Source organism: Pholcus phalangioides, unplaced genomic scaffold (assembly GCF_987345545.1).
Source record: "Pholcus phalangioides strain wild (caught in Gottingen) unplaced genomic scaffold, Ppha-v1.0 ptg000008l_1, whole genome shotgun sequence".
NCBI lineage: Eukaryota > Metazoa > Arthropoda > Arachnida > Araneae > Pholcidae > Pholcus > Pholcus phalangioides.
In genome coordinates, this window is record NW_028301601.1 from 62,682,556 (window position 1) to 62,701,008 (window position 18,453).

An 18,453-nucleotide genomic window follows, 5' to 3' on the forward strand; every position below is an offset into this window, starting at 1 on the left:
TGATTGTGAGCATTTAGAGAGTGCCTCTGCCAAAATAGACATACAGTACACTCTCACCCCCAGTATCAGTTCTTTTGATCATTTCCAGTGAAATTTTGTTCAGTCCTGGTCGTTTGTTTGCTTTTTGACTGCGTCAAAAAAGTTTAAACTATTGTTTTTCTTTACCTTCAAAGGAATACTATATTATCAATCGACATAAATGCAAAGATAAATGCTCTGCCCAATTTTATTTCTATAAGCAATTTGAAATGTGATTTTTTTTTATTTAATTTTTTTCCCTCGCGTATGATTGAAATTATTTTTTGTCATGCAGAATTGGAGATGGAATTGAAAATATCAAATTTTATAATATTTATACGTCTGTTGTGGGGGGGGGGGGGAGGGTCATTTTTTTAGTCAGTTGTGTGATTTACGCCTTTACATGACGTTTGACCCGGCCTCTTGAACGTCGTACAAACTCAGGACTATATAATACAGACTGTTTCATGACGCGGAAGGAGTCGGTACTAGCTGACGTCATGCATGCGTCATTGCTCAAACAAAACCAAGTCAACACCTCCTAGATACTACGTCTGTATGCTATCTAGGAGGTATTGACCGAGTCCGCCCCCTTTGCTACCCTGCATGTCAATTACGATAGTTTGTAATCACCGTGTGCTGCCCATTTCAGTGAATTTTTTTCGAAATTATATTTTTTATTGTCATCAGTATCCGCCTATTCACATTGGTTTGCTTTTCTCAGCTATTTCAAATTCAAAATAAGAAACTTTGCATTTGTTTGAGGTAACTTCCACTGAGAATATTTTTCTATTTTAGTTGAATCACGTACGTTAATTAATTTTTTATTGGTTGATTGAGAGCCAACTCGAGACACACAGTTTCAATTATCTTTCGAACTTTCTGGTAATTTTTGATTATCATTGGAATTATTTTCATTTGAATTAGGTGTAGCTTCTAGAAGCCTTGGACTTCGTTATTACTAATGCAACTGCAACATAAAAACATGGCAAGCAAATATGTAAAAAAATCCTAGTATAAAATGTTTTAAATTATTCATATTTTGAATGCTAATATCAAAAGACATTAATACTTACCAACTATTTCTTTGATTTAATTCATTTTTTTTAAACTTGTAGATTATAAAAGGATTTTTTTCTAAAAATATCACACGCTCATACTTGTGACATTAAAACAGCGCCATGAACAAGACATCGTTCACTTGAAACAGTAAAATGAGCAACTACAATTTAAAAAAAAAAAGAGTACGTTTCTCGTGTGCTGATGTCTTCTAAAAAAAAAAGTGTTTGAGTAATGACGTAACGCAGTAGCTCCGAAATCACACTCACTGATCCAAGGCGGAAAGTACGACTTCAAAGGAACAGCCCTTACTATATAGCCCTGCTATAAACGCGGTTCCACTGTATATTTTATTAATTTCATGCATATTTCTGTGATGTTTGGTCAGAACATGATATCTCCAAAAAATGGCTTTTCGATCTAAAAGTAAGCCTTGCTAATTATAACTAATTAGAAGTGAGATAAATGCACAAATACGTGCGTACGGCTAAACAACATGCTTATGTATGATATTTTTATTTGTATTTGTGTGTACGATTTATTTTTGATTTTTAAATGGCAATGAAAATGCTTATATCTCAAAACTGTGATTTTGGAGTTTGTTCTGGCCAAACACCACAGGTTTATTAAGGTGCATTTCATTTTTTGGATATGCAATTTTTTTCATTTCTATTCGGATTCTCATAGCTATACTTTACACAAGAGCAAACCTTCCCCCCACTGCCACCACCATTATTTTTTTTAACACTGAAATTGAAGATTTCTTTTCTATTTATTTAAAATCTGCGACGGGCCGGATGGAATCTCTAAGCAGGCCTGAGTATGCCCATCAATAACCTAAGGCAAATCCATTCCCCAGTAGGGGTTACCTTCTTTATCTTCGCTCTACCTCTACATAAAAATGTCGCCGCACTCATACAAAAACGAACCAAATTATAACCACTGTTTTATTTTCATTTGATCCAAACTTATATGTTCAACTTAAATGGGGTCGTCTCGATCGAGACAACGGATCACGCTTAAGCTTCGAGCACTCTTAGATACTACTACTACTAAACCACACATGTACCTCGTCCATATTCCTCTGCGGAACCTCTAACGAATTGGTACATGCAGGAATGTGTGTGTACGTGTAGTGAAACCTGACGTGAAGTTTGTTTCTGTGTAATGCTTGTTATGTGTAGTGCTGCCATCTACCACCACTTTTTCTAACTATGAGTGAAGTGTAATGATTGAATAATTAATCGTTGTAGGCCTGTTGCTCTCTGTGGCGAGACTTTTCAATGTGGAGATGGGCTCGCATTTGCGCCTCGAAGTTGGGAACCACAGGAAACCAACTTCAGCCGACCACCACTATGGCGACGGTGGGGTTCGAACCCGGATCCTCACGATGCGAGTCCGTCATTATGACCACTCGACCACCACAGCGGCGCACTCTTACATACTTCATTAATTACTACCATAGGGTTCACGAGCACCACGGTTGAAGATGCCTGTACTAAAACAGTGTTACAAAGGTTTTTAACAGCTGGCTGATGCGAAGATATATTGTAAATGCATATACACGTCTGAAACGCATTGCTAGGGAACCACAGTAACCAAAGTAAACGTTCGGAAAGTGATTGTTGAGGCCCAAAAACCGTTGTTGCCGGACAGTGTTTTTGCCCATTTGGGGCATTTGCCCTGATCTGACGAAATTTTAAAGTAGCCTATCGTTCAAGTCGGGTCCCATTTGGTATATATGCAAAATTTGGCGACGATCGATCTAAAATTGTAGATTTGTATAGAGAACAGACACACACACACAGACAGAAAATCAATTTTATATATATAGATTCTGCTGCATTCTGAAAGTGGTCACACTTTCCTCGCCATATTAAATATGCTGGAAAAAATTTCAACTACAATAAATGTCTTTTTAATTGAAATTGTCATAAGATAAGGTTAAAAAAAAACGTTATTTTTCCGCATAAATGTATTTTTTTCACAACAAACCCTCAACCAGTTTTCATCGGGGGGGGGGGGGGGAAGGAAGGTTCCCAATTATTTTCATCGTGGTCCCCCTTAGAATATTATAGGATCTCAAGAACTGCCCTATGACTCTAGGTTGAGAGTCATTGCCCTATTGACCCTCGGTTCTCAATCTTTTTGAAATCATGGAACCCTTTGACTCTGACATTTGTTTGAGCGGATGACTTACAATACAACTTTAAAGCAGTAGTAGTTTCCGCATCCTGCAGTTGGGACCTTAAGGCTCAAGCTGCGGGATCCAGGCAATGGACCCTTTCTCTGACAGTCATTGTGATCTAGTATATGGCGTCATTTTCGATACCTATTAGGGCAAGGATGCTTATCCTTCAGGACAGTGTGGTTTCTTTGGTTCTTCAGTCTTAATTGGTTTGAAACAGTGTCCCGGGTCACTCAAGTGATCTGTAAATGTGCCGCAAGCTACTTAAGTGATCTGGAAATGTACCGTGGGTCACTTAAGTGATCTGGAAATGTACCGTGGGTCACTTAGATGATCTGAAGAAAAAACCCGTGGACCAGTTAAATGATCTTTAAATGTGCCGCGGGTCATTGAAGTGATCTAGAAATGTGCCGTGGGTCATTGAAGTTATCTGGAGATGTGCCGCGGCAACCGAAGTGATCGGGAACTACGCTGCAATTTAGGGATCTGGCGGTGTGCCTGAGAATGTCACTTCGCTTTAATAAAATAATTTTTTGAAGTCACGTGTATTGCATTCAATCATTACACTTCACTAGTAGCACTACATATTACAAGGATTTCATAGAAACAAACTTCACGTTGGGTTCACAACACTGACACACACATTCCAACATGTACCAATTCTTTAGAAGTTCCGCAGACGAATATGGACGAGGTTCATGTGTGGTTTAGTAGTAGTAGTATAACCAACCCGAAACATGCATAATTTTCGCAACATAAATATGTTAGGGCCACACACACCATGTTCTTGCATGTACCAATTAGTTAGAAATTCCCGCAGAAGAATGTTTCGAGTTCCGTGTACTGGTAAGTAGTAGTAGACTTCAAATGTAAAAAAAAGTACCCTCCACCCCTAAATTTTCTGATATCAATAAAAGCATTTTTAATTTAGTTAGAATTAAAATAATCAAGTCTGCCTGTCGACCACCTGTACCTTTATCGCTGACCAACCAACTCTGGACCGTAACTAGGATTTTTGCCGCCCCACAACTTTAAAATTCGATAATTCTATAACGGTGTTCTTTGTTCCCACCTGAAACTGCTGCCCCTTAAATTTTTCCGCCCGGGGCAGTTGCCCCTCCCCCAGTTCCAGCCCTGCTCGGACCGTAGGTTAAGAAACGCTGCTTTAGAAGGTCATGAAACAGCAGGAGTGTGTAGTTTATAGTTTTCCAGTGAAATTGTGAAGGAAAATATTTACATCACGGATATTTATAGCTTCGAATCGATTACATTGAGCAAACTTTTCACTGCTGTTACGAAACTCACGGGAAAGTTTTTGCAGAGGATGCACAAAATGAACATTCGTATGAAAAAGAAAAAAAAATCAGGTTTTTCTTTGCACAGGTACGGGATGCGCGCATGTGTTGTTTCTGTTTTGTTTCCTGTTGTTTCTACTGCACAAACTACGCCTCTTCTCTTTATTTTCCATTTTTGTCACATACGTTCGGTACCGGCATAAAAACAGGCAACAAAGAAGTGAATATTATTGCCATCACAATATCCTCATCGCACTTGAATAGGAAAAGAAACCATCTTGTGTCATCCGATGACGTCACACTCTAGACAAAAGGAATAAATAAGTTATTTTTTCCCCTCATAATCTTGAATTATTTTCCTACATCACGTGTCTTGACCTTGATCTAGTAGAAGTGGAAGGACCACTTTCTCTGCCAGGCTCTGGCCTCAGTCTCGGCTCGGGCCCGAGCCCTCGGTTCTCTGCTATGTATAGCGAGCGAGGTGTCGATAAACTAGTTTATTCGCCCTGGAGCCAGGAAATTGACGATTCCTGGCAATTTTATCATGCCTCTGACCGGCTCATCTTCTTAGAAAGTGTGGCCTCGTTGAGAAAGTGCATGGAGATTTGCACAATTAGGAATTAGGGTCTGCTTTTCCCCTCATGGCCTTGGAGCAGTTTCTTATTGCTGCATTATATACATAAGTGTGCAGCCAATGTCTGCGTGTATTCCAGAATATTTAATCGGTTGAGAAATGGTTTCATTTTTCTTATTGTTATCATTGAAGAATGAATTTTTTATTATCATCGTGATAAAGGGGGTGATTCTAACTGCGTTTCATGGCTGGGGGTCTATTACGCTCACGTCGTTATACAGCGAGGTCGTTAGTGACGTCACGCCCTTAACGCAAATTCTCAACGAGCCTCATAACGCAAATCTCAGCGACCATCGTCAAAAACTTGATTTTTCTCAGCAACCAGCGGTATGTCGTTATCTATTTTACGAAAAACTCCCTGGTCCGAGAGTTGCGTTAGCTCCGAAAGGGATGGACCAATCGGATAATTTTCTCCGCTGCTGATAATCATCATCACTATCAACGAGTGCTGCAGCACGTGCGTTATTATTATTTTATTTATTTGTACGCGTTAGTGTGTGTTGGTTGTCCCTAATTTTCTACGCTGCATTTTTTTTAATTCATCCGGATTTTTTTTATTTTCATCAAATATTTGAGAAAAAGGTAGGCTATGCACGCACATGATACTGGCGCGGGGAAATTTTCTAAATTATTACGTTTAAAAAATGATTTTCTATTGAAGTTCAATGATGTTATGAATTTCCAAAACGACTATCAAAAATATATCTTACCATGTTTTTAACACATTTATCTACCGTCTTGATATTAAGTCAAAATCAAGAACAAGTAACCTTTTATTTACATCATTAATTAGAAAATTGGTTTTCTTGTTTCACACATGAAAATGAAGTACCACCAAATTTACACTGTTGTTGACATCTTTTTTATACTCCGATCAGAAAATGCACTCAAGGATTAGAAAAAATTTATTTGTTGATTAATAAAATTTACTTTGATTTTTTATAGTGTACAGAGTATAGTGTGTGTGTAATGGTGTTTACTGCATTACGCTTCTGTGTACTGCACAGAAAGTAGCAACACTTAATTCATATTACAAAATATCAATGTTATTAAACGAATTAAGAAGGGGAAAATCTGGAGACGTTTAAATATATATTGACGTCGATTTTGAACGAGATGTAAAAAAAATATTGAGCAAATTTCAAAATGTCTTGAAAACATCGCGATAGAGAGATTTACCAGTTAAATAATATTCTTATATTGAGATGAGTTTAAGATTAGAATAAAGACATTTCCATACAAGATTAAAAAAAATAATAACGTTGTGTAGAGTGATTTATCTTTGTACCGAGTATAATAATTTATAACGATTTACCACTATGAATAATTTTTTCCAATCAGTATGTGTACAGATAACATTTTAAACGATAATGCTGTCTCTAAATCATGTTACTAAATTAAGTAATGTAATTCAGAGAATTATTATTCATTATAATGAACAACTTGATAAATTAATAATGAATGAATAATTTCCAATTCTAACTAATTTGTCTCCGTTGCTCTCACCATCGAAAAATGTACGCGCGAGCGGCCATGTTTATTTCCGTAACGCGAACATAACGAGTGGTCTCCGGTTCTCGTTAGTTAACGTTTCACGTAGCGATGTCTATAGCGAAAATCGCTAGTAACGATGTGAGAAAAATCAACCTTTAGCGATGGTGACGTAAATCTATCCCACAATGCACCGCAAACCCCAAACACGTTTGAAACGCGGGCATAACGACATGAGCGTAATAGACCCCCTGGTCTGTTATTTATCGGAACAGGAACGGACTCTGGCATTTCGCGGCCCTCGGCAGCAGTTCTTCTCGAAGTGTGCGTCGCGGGTCCCAGGGGTGTCACACAGAGCCGAAGATTTAATAAATGCCGACATAATTATTTAGTGCGAATCAGACTTCTTCCCCCCCCCCCCCATCATTCGCACAACTTTCGGGAGTGAGTATGTGACCGTTAGAGGGCAACGGGACCGTTGGTAATTACTGGCGAATGGCTACTGGGTCGAATTAACTACAGCAATGATGGCTAAGTAAGGTAAGGGAGACACTGGCAAATTATGGCTGGGAATGGATGTATTTGACATGATAGAGCCACTGGCTCTGTCTTGTAAGGCCACCGGCATACGATGGCTGAGTAAGGCCACTGGTAAAGAATGGCCGAGTGATGCCACTGTAAACGATAGCTGTGTGAGATGTGAGAGCACTATAAACGATGTGTAATTCCACTGCCAAAACGGTTGCTGTGTAAGTTTACTGGTAAACGATAGCCGAGTGATTCCACTGGCAAAACGATGGTTAGAGTAAAAGAGCCTAACTGGTTACCGAGGAAAAGAGGACTTGGGAACCTTGAAAAACTTAAACCAAAAGACATATTTTAGAGACAAAATCGCATCGCAAGTAATAGGGCTGTGACTCCCAACTAGTATTTCACGCCAACTTAGGATGCCATTGGAGTACCTTGAGATCAGGCAAGCGTTGCTCGAGAAAATTAAAATTCTAAAGGATGGCACGAACGTAAAAAATTTGGAAATGCTCTCCTTTATCCCTGAGTGTGGCAGGTGGCATGCACCAAAGTGCTTATGGAAAATGCAGGGCTTCCACCCGTCCTACTTTTTCCTACTTTTTGGTAAAATGTCCTACTTTCTCGGTTTTTGTCCCACTTTTCCTACCTTTTTACCAAATCCTATCAACAAAATCCGCGTAATTGGTTTTAATTGAGCAGTAAATCATCGATATGTTGCCAAATATTACAAATGTTGTCGATTGCAATTAATTATTCTGCCAAAGCATAAATTATATCATTTTCAAAGTTATTTGTGGGGTGTATGGGGATCATTCGGTTTATTAATTTTTCATTTGCTTAGTTTGAAGGTTCAACAAGTAGAGTAGTCATTAAAAACGTCAGTCTGGGTGGAAAAAATAATTTTGTATTTACTACTTCATGGTCTTGGAATCTTTGCCAGTAACTAGCATTTATCATCAAAAATTGTGGTGCACATTTTGTGTGTAGGTGAAGCAACAGTTTCCATTACAAAGCAGTTGAATGCTACCCAATAGCATTCAGTTGTCTTCTGTATTTTTAAGGCATGAAGAGGCATAACCAATATTTACAATGTGCAATATTTCAGCAACGAGCTAGAAGTGAAAGTGCTTCATTTGTCAAAAATGATTACACAGGTATTGATCAGAAAAATGTAAACAAATCCCTTTAAAAAGAAAGATGGAAAGCGCAGTAAAACCATCCAGTTCACCTTGGCCTATTTACAGCGGATCTTGTGCATTTTGCACTGTGATCTGGAAGGAGCGTCATTCATAAAAAAAAACCTACATGTATTCATAATTTGATGTGCTTTGTTGAAGAGAGTTGACAAGCTGGAGTTGGAAGAATTTTAAAAAAAATGTAAGGAACGATAGAAAAGAATTTTCTGCGGTTGCGAGTACACTGTTTTTTGCCAAAAATTGTTTTTTACTGTCATTACTGTCATTTTGCTTTGGCTCATGTCAATTTCACAGAATACTGAACTAGAGCTATAAAAAAAACTAATTTAAAAACTTTAAAAAATTTTTTTAGGGATTTCTTTTTTATTATGTTATGATTATGTTGTCTGGAGGGGGCGTATCCTCCCCATCCTACTTTTTCTCATTTTTTGAGTGTCTGTCCACTTCGGGAAAAGGCTACACTTCGGACATAGGATTTGACAGATATATCCCGTAGTAACGAAGGGTTTTGTTTATGTGAAACATAAATCATCAAATACGTGAAACGCGTGTGTATTCTTTCTCACCCCCCCCCCCCCCATTAAAGCCTCCCGGGTACGTATGTATTACGTACAATCTTCTAAATTGCGATGAATTCCCGAAAGACTTTCTCAAGTCTCAAGACACGCGAGGAGATGGCTCTGCAGGAAAAAGAAAAAGTTAATCTGTTCGTGGTGTAGAGCGTTCACTTGAACGTCGATACACGTCCACGTAAGAAAACGCGTAACGTGCTTCAGTTAGATTAGTGATGCTCGGTGATTCTCGTGTGAGTTTCATCACAGACACAAAAAAAAAAGAAACAGAAAGAGCTAATGCTCGTCAGTAGATTGCGTTTTAGGCCAAGTCAAGCATGTAGTGTCTTCCTGAATATCTGTGTTGTGTGTGTTTTGGCCATTCTTCCGCTTTTTGTTCCGATGAGTATTTTTTTACTCACATTACGCTACATTTACGCAACGTCTGTCTGGAACGTTACGTATTTCTCTGATGTGATGTTTCACGTAATGCGACTTCTTTTTCCTACTCCATCTCCCCCCCGCAATCGTAATGCTTTTGCGATGAGATCTCGGCATTTTTATTCCGCGTTTTCTGTCGATCTGCTCCAGGTATTTCGCTCTTTATTGTCCATTAATGGCTCCTTTCGCTACCCATAAACGACATCACTTGCGCAGGGTGTCTACTGATGATTAGAGCGATTCCGAGATTTTGTGGAAGACTAAATAATCCTTTGCTTGATATAATCGCAAATGGGGGAACAAAGAAAAACGCGAGAACGAGGAAAAATACGAAATTCTTTATGCATTTCGATATACTGTGGGTGCCGGGATCCGGAAATTTCAGCCCTGATACGTTTCGCCCCGAAAATTCCGCCCCAGACATTTCAGCTGCTCTGACCGTATGAGTTACCGAGTGAGTGACCATATAATGGGATGAATGACCGCGTGAGTGAGTGACTATATGCGTGACCAAATGAGCGTGTAATTGACTGTACGAATGAGTGAGGAACCGTATAGGTGGCCAAGTGAGTGTGCGAGTGACTATGGGTGAGGGACCAGCTGCTTGGCCGTATGAATGACCAAGATAGCAACCGTTTTCGTGATCGGTTAAGTTAGTGACCGTATATGTGACCACACTAACTTGGTCTCTCATACGGTCACATACTTTCACTCACTCATAGGGTTACATAATGTCACTCACTTCTTCACTCATACGGTTGCCCTCATCAACTCACTTGTACATTCTTGGTGATATGGTCATTCACCACCCACTTGGTCACTCACTTCGTCGCTCACATGATCGAGGCAGGCAAAATGGCCGGGAAGGGGGGGGACATACCGGGACGAAACGTGTCGGAGACGATATTTCCGTAAACCGTAGGTGCCGTCTTCAGAGGATAAATATACCACTATTCACGCTGACCAGGATCCTACTTAGGTTCTTTATAAAATCTTGACTCCCGGAAGCTCAGTTTATATGTCTGTACAAGTCAAACGTCGTGGTCATATCACAGTTTAGCTTGCCGAACGTCGACTTGAACTCTCTGACCACGACGTTCGACTGGTACAAACGTATATTTTTTTTCAGCTAAGCAACTGGGAGTCAAGTTTTGGTAACCAACCCAAGTGGGATCCAGGTCAGCTTGAATAGTGGTGATTGCATATTTATCCTCTAAAAACGGCACCCATAGTGTGTCAAAATGCTTCAGGAATTTCGTATCTTCCTTGTATTTTCCTTTTTCGTAGTCCTCCATTTATAATCTAAGATTTTAGGCTGGAACTGCTCTATCTAGTGTTTCTCGAAGTGTGCGTCTCCGCTCCCCTGTGTCCGTCGCCGACCTATTTCGATTGAAGCCGCGCAAAACATAGAATATTGTTGTGTGAGCCTACGAAGTTATTGATAGGAGGGCAATTTACCCGAGTACTTGCTTAAATGTTACTGCTGTAAGACCGTCGGAGTTATATGATCATTGAGGTAAGTAGCCGCAAATAAATGATCACCAAAGTGAGGGAGCTGTATTAGTTTAGAGCAAGAAATAATTTATTTATTAATTCACCAATTATTTATTTTCTATTTGAACTTGCGGAAGGCCGTTAGGCTTTAACTTCACCAGGTGCAGACGGAAAATCTGAAGAAATTGATTAGCAATGAGTTAATTGTTTTCTCACCCAGGCTCGCGGATTCTCTTAGGGCTGGCAATCTGCCCTACGATGACACTATATACAGTAATATGGAATCATATCGGATTTGATTATGCAGTGCATCCTTTCGTAATGGTAAGGGCACCCTCACAAAGAAGAGGCTGACAGGGCTCAGTCCGGGGATTAATTAGTAATTAATATTTTTCCCCACTATAAATTTATTCAAATACCGATTTGAGGTCGCGATTTCGAGATCGAAAATAGACCTAGTGTCTACTTTGGTATAACAAACATCACAGGCTGTTCTTGTTTGAGTATATACCCTGTCAGTCGCATATCTGGCAGGGCTCTAGGCTAGGAGTTTTTGGGGTTGGGGGACTCCACTTGATATTTATTTATTTTTTTACATTATATAGAGGGGCCGTGCTAAAAGTGTGTGTATTGTAGGGGCATCGAATCCACGTCCTCCATACAATTTAGAACAGATGCATTGACGGTCGAGCAAGCCATGTAAAAATTGCACAAATATTTTCCTAGCGCAGTAAAACCCATAAGTTTGGACACCTTCCTACATTGGACGGTTTTAAATGGAGCCAGTCATAATCCTACAGCACAGAATATCCACAATACTTTACGAGTGTCTCTACAAGCTGGACACCTCTCTATGTTAGGCCGGGATTACACTGTAAAAGTTTTGTAAACGTGCTTATTTTATGAAACTTGAAAAATACAACCACAATAAACAGATCTGTTGCATTTGCTCGAATGTAATCGATCAGCTTATTGGTTGTATTTTTCAAGTTTTATAAAAGCACTTTTACAAAACTTTTACAGTGTAATTGTGGCTTTAGACATATTTGATAGAACCGTAGGTGTCTCAATCCCACAAGTTTTACTGAATCCGTTTTGGATTGATTTCAATTATCTTCTGTCACTTAATAAAGGAATAAAGAGCTTTTTTTTCGGATATAGAATGAGATAAGTATGGCTTCACAAGGTGCTCTCTTTATCTTCCTTTTACTATGCGACCCAGAATGTTAAAAAAAAAAATAAGGTATCCTACCATATTCATAATAATAATCCATGGTGACCTTAACCTTATCTCGTATTTTACAACGTCAGAATGCATGGATTATTCCCCATATGATAATGCTTGAACAAGAAGGCTATTGTTCTAGTGTCATGGATATGTTTATTTATTATGTATTTTTATTTCCCTTGGATCGAGAGTAATTCGATCGGCAGGAGGCCATCCTTCATCCCACACGTGCTCGGCCCGACACCTTATTAAAAAAAAAAGGCTTTCATATAGGCTTGGTTTCTCTTTTCCAGTGGGTAGATATATCTGCGGATGGTATACATAGCCAGGAAGGCAGAGTAAAATGATGCGGAATGGAGCATGTGTGGCAGGACAAGCAACATCCGGGTCATTACATTACGTCATTCCTCCCCTTCATCACTTAATTTGATAAGCCATTGCTTTTGGTTCGACTCTGGCTCCAGTTCGAATGGAGGGCTGATGTGACTAAGTGACACGATATGAACATTCATTCGGTGATGATGGTGATTTTCCATCTCGTGTAAATTGGATAATTCTCTGCTCTGTAATCATCATCGCGCTATTAGAGTATGGTTTTGGCAATTTTTTTTAATTATCTAGGATCATGTTTAATACGTCGTCGTCAGGATTATACAAGGTCAAGAGTGAAAAATTCTTAAACGGGAAATGTTTCTATGTGACAGCGTTATCTCGAACCATGGGCACCCTTGACTCTCTTGCAATGGTGGTAATTTTTCCCGGCTTTCTTACCGCAAATTTGACCCACCCTTTCCTCATCGCAACACAAATTTATCTCCTGAAAATCCACCTCTTGCCTCTATTGAGTATATAGCTACTTACCACTTTACCGCACACAAACTCCGGTCATGAATCACCCCATTCGACGATTTCCAACCAGTGAAGTTGGGTGGGAGTGAAGGCCCCTAGACTTGGTAGGTAAAGAACTTGTTTCTGATGTTCTTCCCCGGATTCGAACCCGTAGACTCTGACCGTAGAAGACTAGCATCGTACTGCTGCACCACTCGGGCGTTAATATTTAGCTACCGCTCTTTCATCAAATCTTTGGGTGCTTTGCACTAGCGGTCGTTAACTGGCGCTTCCTTGCTCTATCGACCAGTTATGCATGGCTTTCTTGCTTTGCCGATCATTTACCATCAGCTTCCTTGGCCGCTTTGTCCTAGCGATCATTTATTCTCTGGTCCTTTTCAGTAGCGATCATTAACTGGTGGCTTTCTTTTCCTGTCTACAATTTAAGAATGGCTTTTTTGTTCTGCCGATCATTTACCATTGACTTCTTTGCTCTGCCGATCATTTACCATTGGTTTCTTTGCCCTATTGATCGTCCTACCGTACGTCTCTTGCCTATTCACTCAACCATGACTCCCTTCCTCTTGTGAACCCTCGGCACCTTTCTCCTAGTTATCATTTATTCTCTTGTCCCTTAGATCGTTAACTGGCGGCTTCCTTTCCCTATCGGCCAAATAAGCATGGCTACCTTGCCTGGCGATCATTTATCATTGGTTTTCCTGCAATAGTGAACATCCATCCGTGAGTCACTCACACTAGTGACCATTTAACCATGACGACTCTGTTGCTCTTACGAACCCTTGTCGCCTTTCTCCTAGTGTTCATTTATTCTCGGGTCTTTGCACTAGTGACCGTTAACTGGCGGCTTCTCCTTGCCCTATCGACCAATTAAGCATGGCTGCTTTGCTCTGTCGATCATTTACGTATTATTGGGCCAAGCCCAGGAACACCAGAACCGCCTTTCGCACCCCCCATTTCTGCCCCTGTATTAGGTATAAAAGCACAATATCGGCACTACTCATTTTAGAAGAAAATTGCACATGAGGTTATAGACTGGCCGAGTATTTAGAAAGAAAGCTCAGTACAATTATTAAATTTTTTTTCGCATAATAAACTTACCATAGTGGAGACTGTGAAAAATCTGATCGGGGCAAGCCAAAGTCTGGGTGTCCCCCCCCCCTCCTGCTGTAGTATGTGGGGCTGTGTATGGGGGGGGGGTAGAGGGGGGTGTGCCATTAACCACATCGATCCATTCGATATTTGGGTTTGTGTAACCACTGAATTTTTCTCCATCAAACCGCGCTTTTGGATTGCCTGTTTAGGGCCACATCGGAAATACAAACGATAGTTGATGAAAACATTTAACGCCGTTCCTATCATTCCAAAAATGAGCTGAGCTCTTTTGTGGCAAAACAAAACACTTCAAAACAGTATTAGGAATTATCAATAAATACTATATATTTTATTTATTGTAGTTTAAGATTGTTTGCTGGGCCTATGGGTTGGATGACCCAACTTTATGCCATTTTTTAACGGAATGCTTATAATTTCTAAATCATACTCATGTGGTCGAAATCTGCATTTGAATTAACTTACATTCTTTTTTTGTCATATAAGTTCAATACAATAATATTGCTTTTTGATCATACATGCACCTCGTAAACATTCCCCTGCAGAATTTCTACCATCGGTACCTGCCAGAATGAATAGGCGCTGAAACCTAAGGACAGAGGCCCTTTGGGCCCCTCCCCAATAAATTTTGTAAGGAGGCTGAGCCCCCCTCCCCTTCAATAATTTTTTAAAGAAAAATGCAATCCATCTTCTTTCTCCTGCATACGCGCTTGAGTCCCGTATATATGGACGACCAGCAACTTTCAACTCCCCCAATAATTTATTCGGGTGTATGTGGCCCTAACGTATTTTTGTTATCAGATTTACGTCTTTTTGTTTTCTGCTGATACTGCTATCCGTCTTTTATATTTTGAAGTGTAGATGGGGAATGCTTGAATTCCCCCATGTTGTGTAAATGTTATGTGATGGTCTGCCTGCTCTCTGTGGGGAAAACTTTTTCAAATAGCAATATAGGTAAAGGTTGCAATAAGCAATTGTAAGACATAATTTTTGTATGTGAGTGTGTGTCATAAATTAATTTTAATTGAATCATATCGAATATCTCAGAAGCCGATACTTACTCTTTTTTTGCTTTTTATATCTAGATGAAACGATGGAAGAGAATTCCTGCAGCCTATCTGTGCAAGATGTGGCTTCTTTACTCAATACTAAATATGCGGTTATAACAGGTGAGGAATGATTCTAGAGCTTTAACAATTAAAGTTGATGAGCTTCCAACATGAAATTAATGAAAGAGCTATGAAGGCATGATAGTGAGCATCTTTGCGCTTGTCAAACCTCTTTGATGGCAATGTGATTCCAAAATGAATCCTTTCCTTAAATGAGAAATTTCCTTGAAAGGAAATGTTATAATATGAGAAAAATAATCAGGGACCTTTTTGAAATCAAATGTCCTAAGTGGGATCTGTTGCACATGTACGTCTTATCCTTTATTTTCTCAGTACATTGTATAAGCAAATATGGAAAAATTACAAATACATTAAATTGGGCTCGAAAAATCCCAGGCCTCCATGGTATCTAAAAAATCGACATTGGTGGATAAATCTTTTTCATCATGATTACTGGAGTCCATATTATTGGAGTCCAAACATAAAATGTTCAGTAATTATGTCAGCATGTTTGATAGCATGGAAGGGAGTCAGTAAGTAAATCCCAGAGAAATGAAAGAATACAGTATTGGACAATGTTTGCTGAGTTGTCACATTCTTGTTTATGCAAGCAAAAGCAGCTTCAAGTGCAAGTTGTTTCCTTCAGCAATATGTGGTCATTCATATGTCAGTCTGTCTGATAACCAGCTTGAAAATAGTAATTACAAGCTGTCATGTAGTAAACTTCTCAAAGCCTTTCTTATTTTGAATTAGGACATATCTAAATGTATCCGATACATGTTTTATGTTTACATTGCATTGCATTTGAAATAAGTTTTTTATGGGAGTTCAATGATACTTTTGAGTTATCCAAATTAGTATGCAGCTATGTGCTATGTTAATAAATACTGTGATAAGTCTCTATCACTCAATGATGAATGTGACCCATTACCTGGATTCTAAATAGTAACTATAGGAGGTCAACTACATAAATGATGTAATTTTCTTATCTCTTTGTAGCATGGTTTGCATATTCTACATAAACTATAATTTGTTCATGTACCAACACTAATGAGAGTAAATGCATCTGAAATGTGCTGTGTGTATATGCATGTTCATGTTTCCTTCTTTGTTTTGGAAAGTAATATATTTCATAAATGTTTGATCCTAACATTCACATTGCAGGAGGTAAGACAGCTGATGGCTACCCCATAATCACTTTTCCTGACATAAATGTTGACTTCTCTGCTTTATCAGATGATGACTTTAGGAAGCTGATGTTGTATTTAACCAGTGTGCCATCGTAAGTCTGAATATTTCACTTTTCTCACAGTCAAATACGTTGGAATAGCCAATTCAAACAGTGATTAATATTAATTACATTTTATCAATGTACAAAGGGATATTGAATATTTTACACAGTGATTTCTTCACTGATTACTTGCATATCTTGCAGTGGTTACAGAGTTAGAGATTGAATACTGGCAAATCTTCAACATGATAATTGCATGACACAAAAATTTTGGCATCTGTCACTTTCACTTTTAATATGCAAGGCAGATGGAAGCACCATAAAAACATGAAGCAAGCATAATTCTGACATCATAAATGTGTTAGGAATGTTCAGAGCCATAAATCCTCAAACAGGCAGACTTGGCCGGGGACCCTAACCAGGGCCGCAACAAGGTGCTTGGTCAGCCGGGACAAGCACGCATTTTGATGCCCCCTCATAATGTTGAAGGAGAGGTTAAAGTGTGAACAACATTTTCCTGACCCTAGCAGGCACATGGCAAAATTTTTTGTCATATTTCTAGTAGATACAGCTAATTAACAAATATATTAAGCTGACTAAGAGATTTTTGAACTGTAACCCTGTCAGCCTAACTTATGCAAGCCATAGGAATGGTTTGCGTCTTATCATAATCCATTCCATTTTTATTCTTTCCCCTTTCATGAAGAGTCGGGAAACAGTACAAAAGCTATAAATGTGAGCTGTGTGTGTGTACCAGACTTTTCCATATTATTGAGCATTTTCTCTCCTGCACAGGCTGTAGCTATGATATTATTCTTCAGATCTTACTTTAATATTTATGCACTGTTTTATTCAGTAAAAATCATTATGTGTAATAGCTTAGTGGTTGCTGCAATATGCTAGTTATCAGTCAATTTTCAGAATTCTTACTGAATATCATATCAAGCTTTGATTAAAGATAAATTGTTGGTATTTGGTCTAGAGCGTAAGTATGCATGCACGTAATTGAATATTGTGTATTTATATGCAAGTTTAGGAACAAAAAGAAAATATGCGAGGGATTTTTCTATTTTTTATCCATTATTATCCATTATGCATGACCACTTGCTTTACTTTAAACTAAAATTTTGGGTCTTTCTACAGGATGCAAGATGCAGATAAAGGGTTTGTTCTCATCATCGACAGAAGAAGTGACAGGTGGAGTTCTGTCAAAACGGTTTTGCTCAAAATATCGGTGAGTAATAATATTATAAAAAATATGAATAACTGAGTCGATGTAATTAAGAATATCTTAATTTTAATGTAATAAAATTAAAAGTATGGCGCATGCATAAAAACATATATATATAGGTGTTTTTCACCTACAGTATTTGAAAGGACTAAGAATTTTGCTGCTGATTCTAAAAATTGAAGTAAAATATGAATATCAGCAAAGTGAGGGAAATTTGTACCATTAATTAGCTGTGATAACATTGAAAATAACACAATTAGTTTATGTGCTAATGTAACTGATAGTTTCCAGGAAATATGTTGTATTTTGTTTCCGTTGCTTCGTCTAAGTCTGTTGTCTGAATTTTTTTTTTTAGGGATACTTTCCCGCCCTTGTTCAAACTGCATATGTTTTGCGTCCGTCTGGTTTGCTACAAAAAGCCATATCAGGTGTTAGTAACAAATTTTTTAAAGAGGAATTCAAATTCAAGGTGAGTGGGTAATTCTTCTTTTTAGAATCCAAATTCCCAAATCTTATTTTTTTAATAGGATATTTTTTAATCATTTGGGACCAAACAAATGCGAAATCATAAAGTCTTTGCTTTGCACTTTTCTTTTGTATGGGAGGTTGTGCATACATATTTCTTATTTTAGGTTGTACTCTGTTCTGGACTGGACGACCTTCATAGTAATATAGATGTAAGTCAACTAACTGCTGAGCTTGGCGGAACTATAGCTTATGATCATGAAGAATGGATCCATCAAAGGATGGTAAAATTTTTTAATGGTCTTTTTCTTGTTATTTAATAAATAATTCTGTCG

General features: G+C 38.6%; 1 protein-coding gene across 5 annotated transcripts in view; it reads left to right on the plus strand.

The window, feature by feature from the left end:
• The window catches only part of LOC149084727 (guanine nucleotide exchange factor DBS-like), a 104,865-nt gene that overhangs the window by 55,881 nt on the left and 30,531 nt on the right, over positions 1 to 18,453 (plus strand). For 4 of the 5 annotated variants that reach the window (XM_089235158.1, XM_089235157.1, XM_089235159.1 and 1 more), the window contains 5 exons: positions 15,168 to 15,251; positions 16,356 to 16,473; positions 17,566 to 17,656; positions 18,009 to 18,122; positions 18,286 to 18,402. In XM_089235158.1, the coding sequence (XP_089091284.1) occupies positions 15,168 to 15,251; positions 16,356 to 16,473; positions 17,566 to 17,656; positions 18,009 to 18,122; positions 18,286 to 18,402 (524 nt within the window). Of the gene's footprint in view, positions 1 to 12,692; positions 12,712 to 15,167; positions 15,252 to 16,355; positions 16,474 to 17,565; positions 17,657 to 18,008; positions 18,123 to 18,285; positions 18,403 to 18,453 lie in introns of those variants that run through there. The other variant, XM_089235160.1, reaches the window with a different exon arrangement.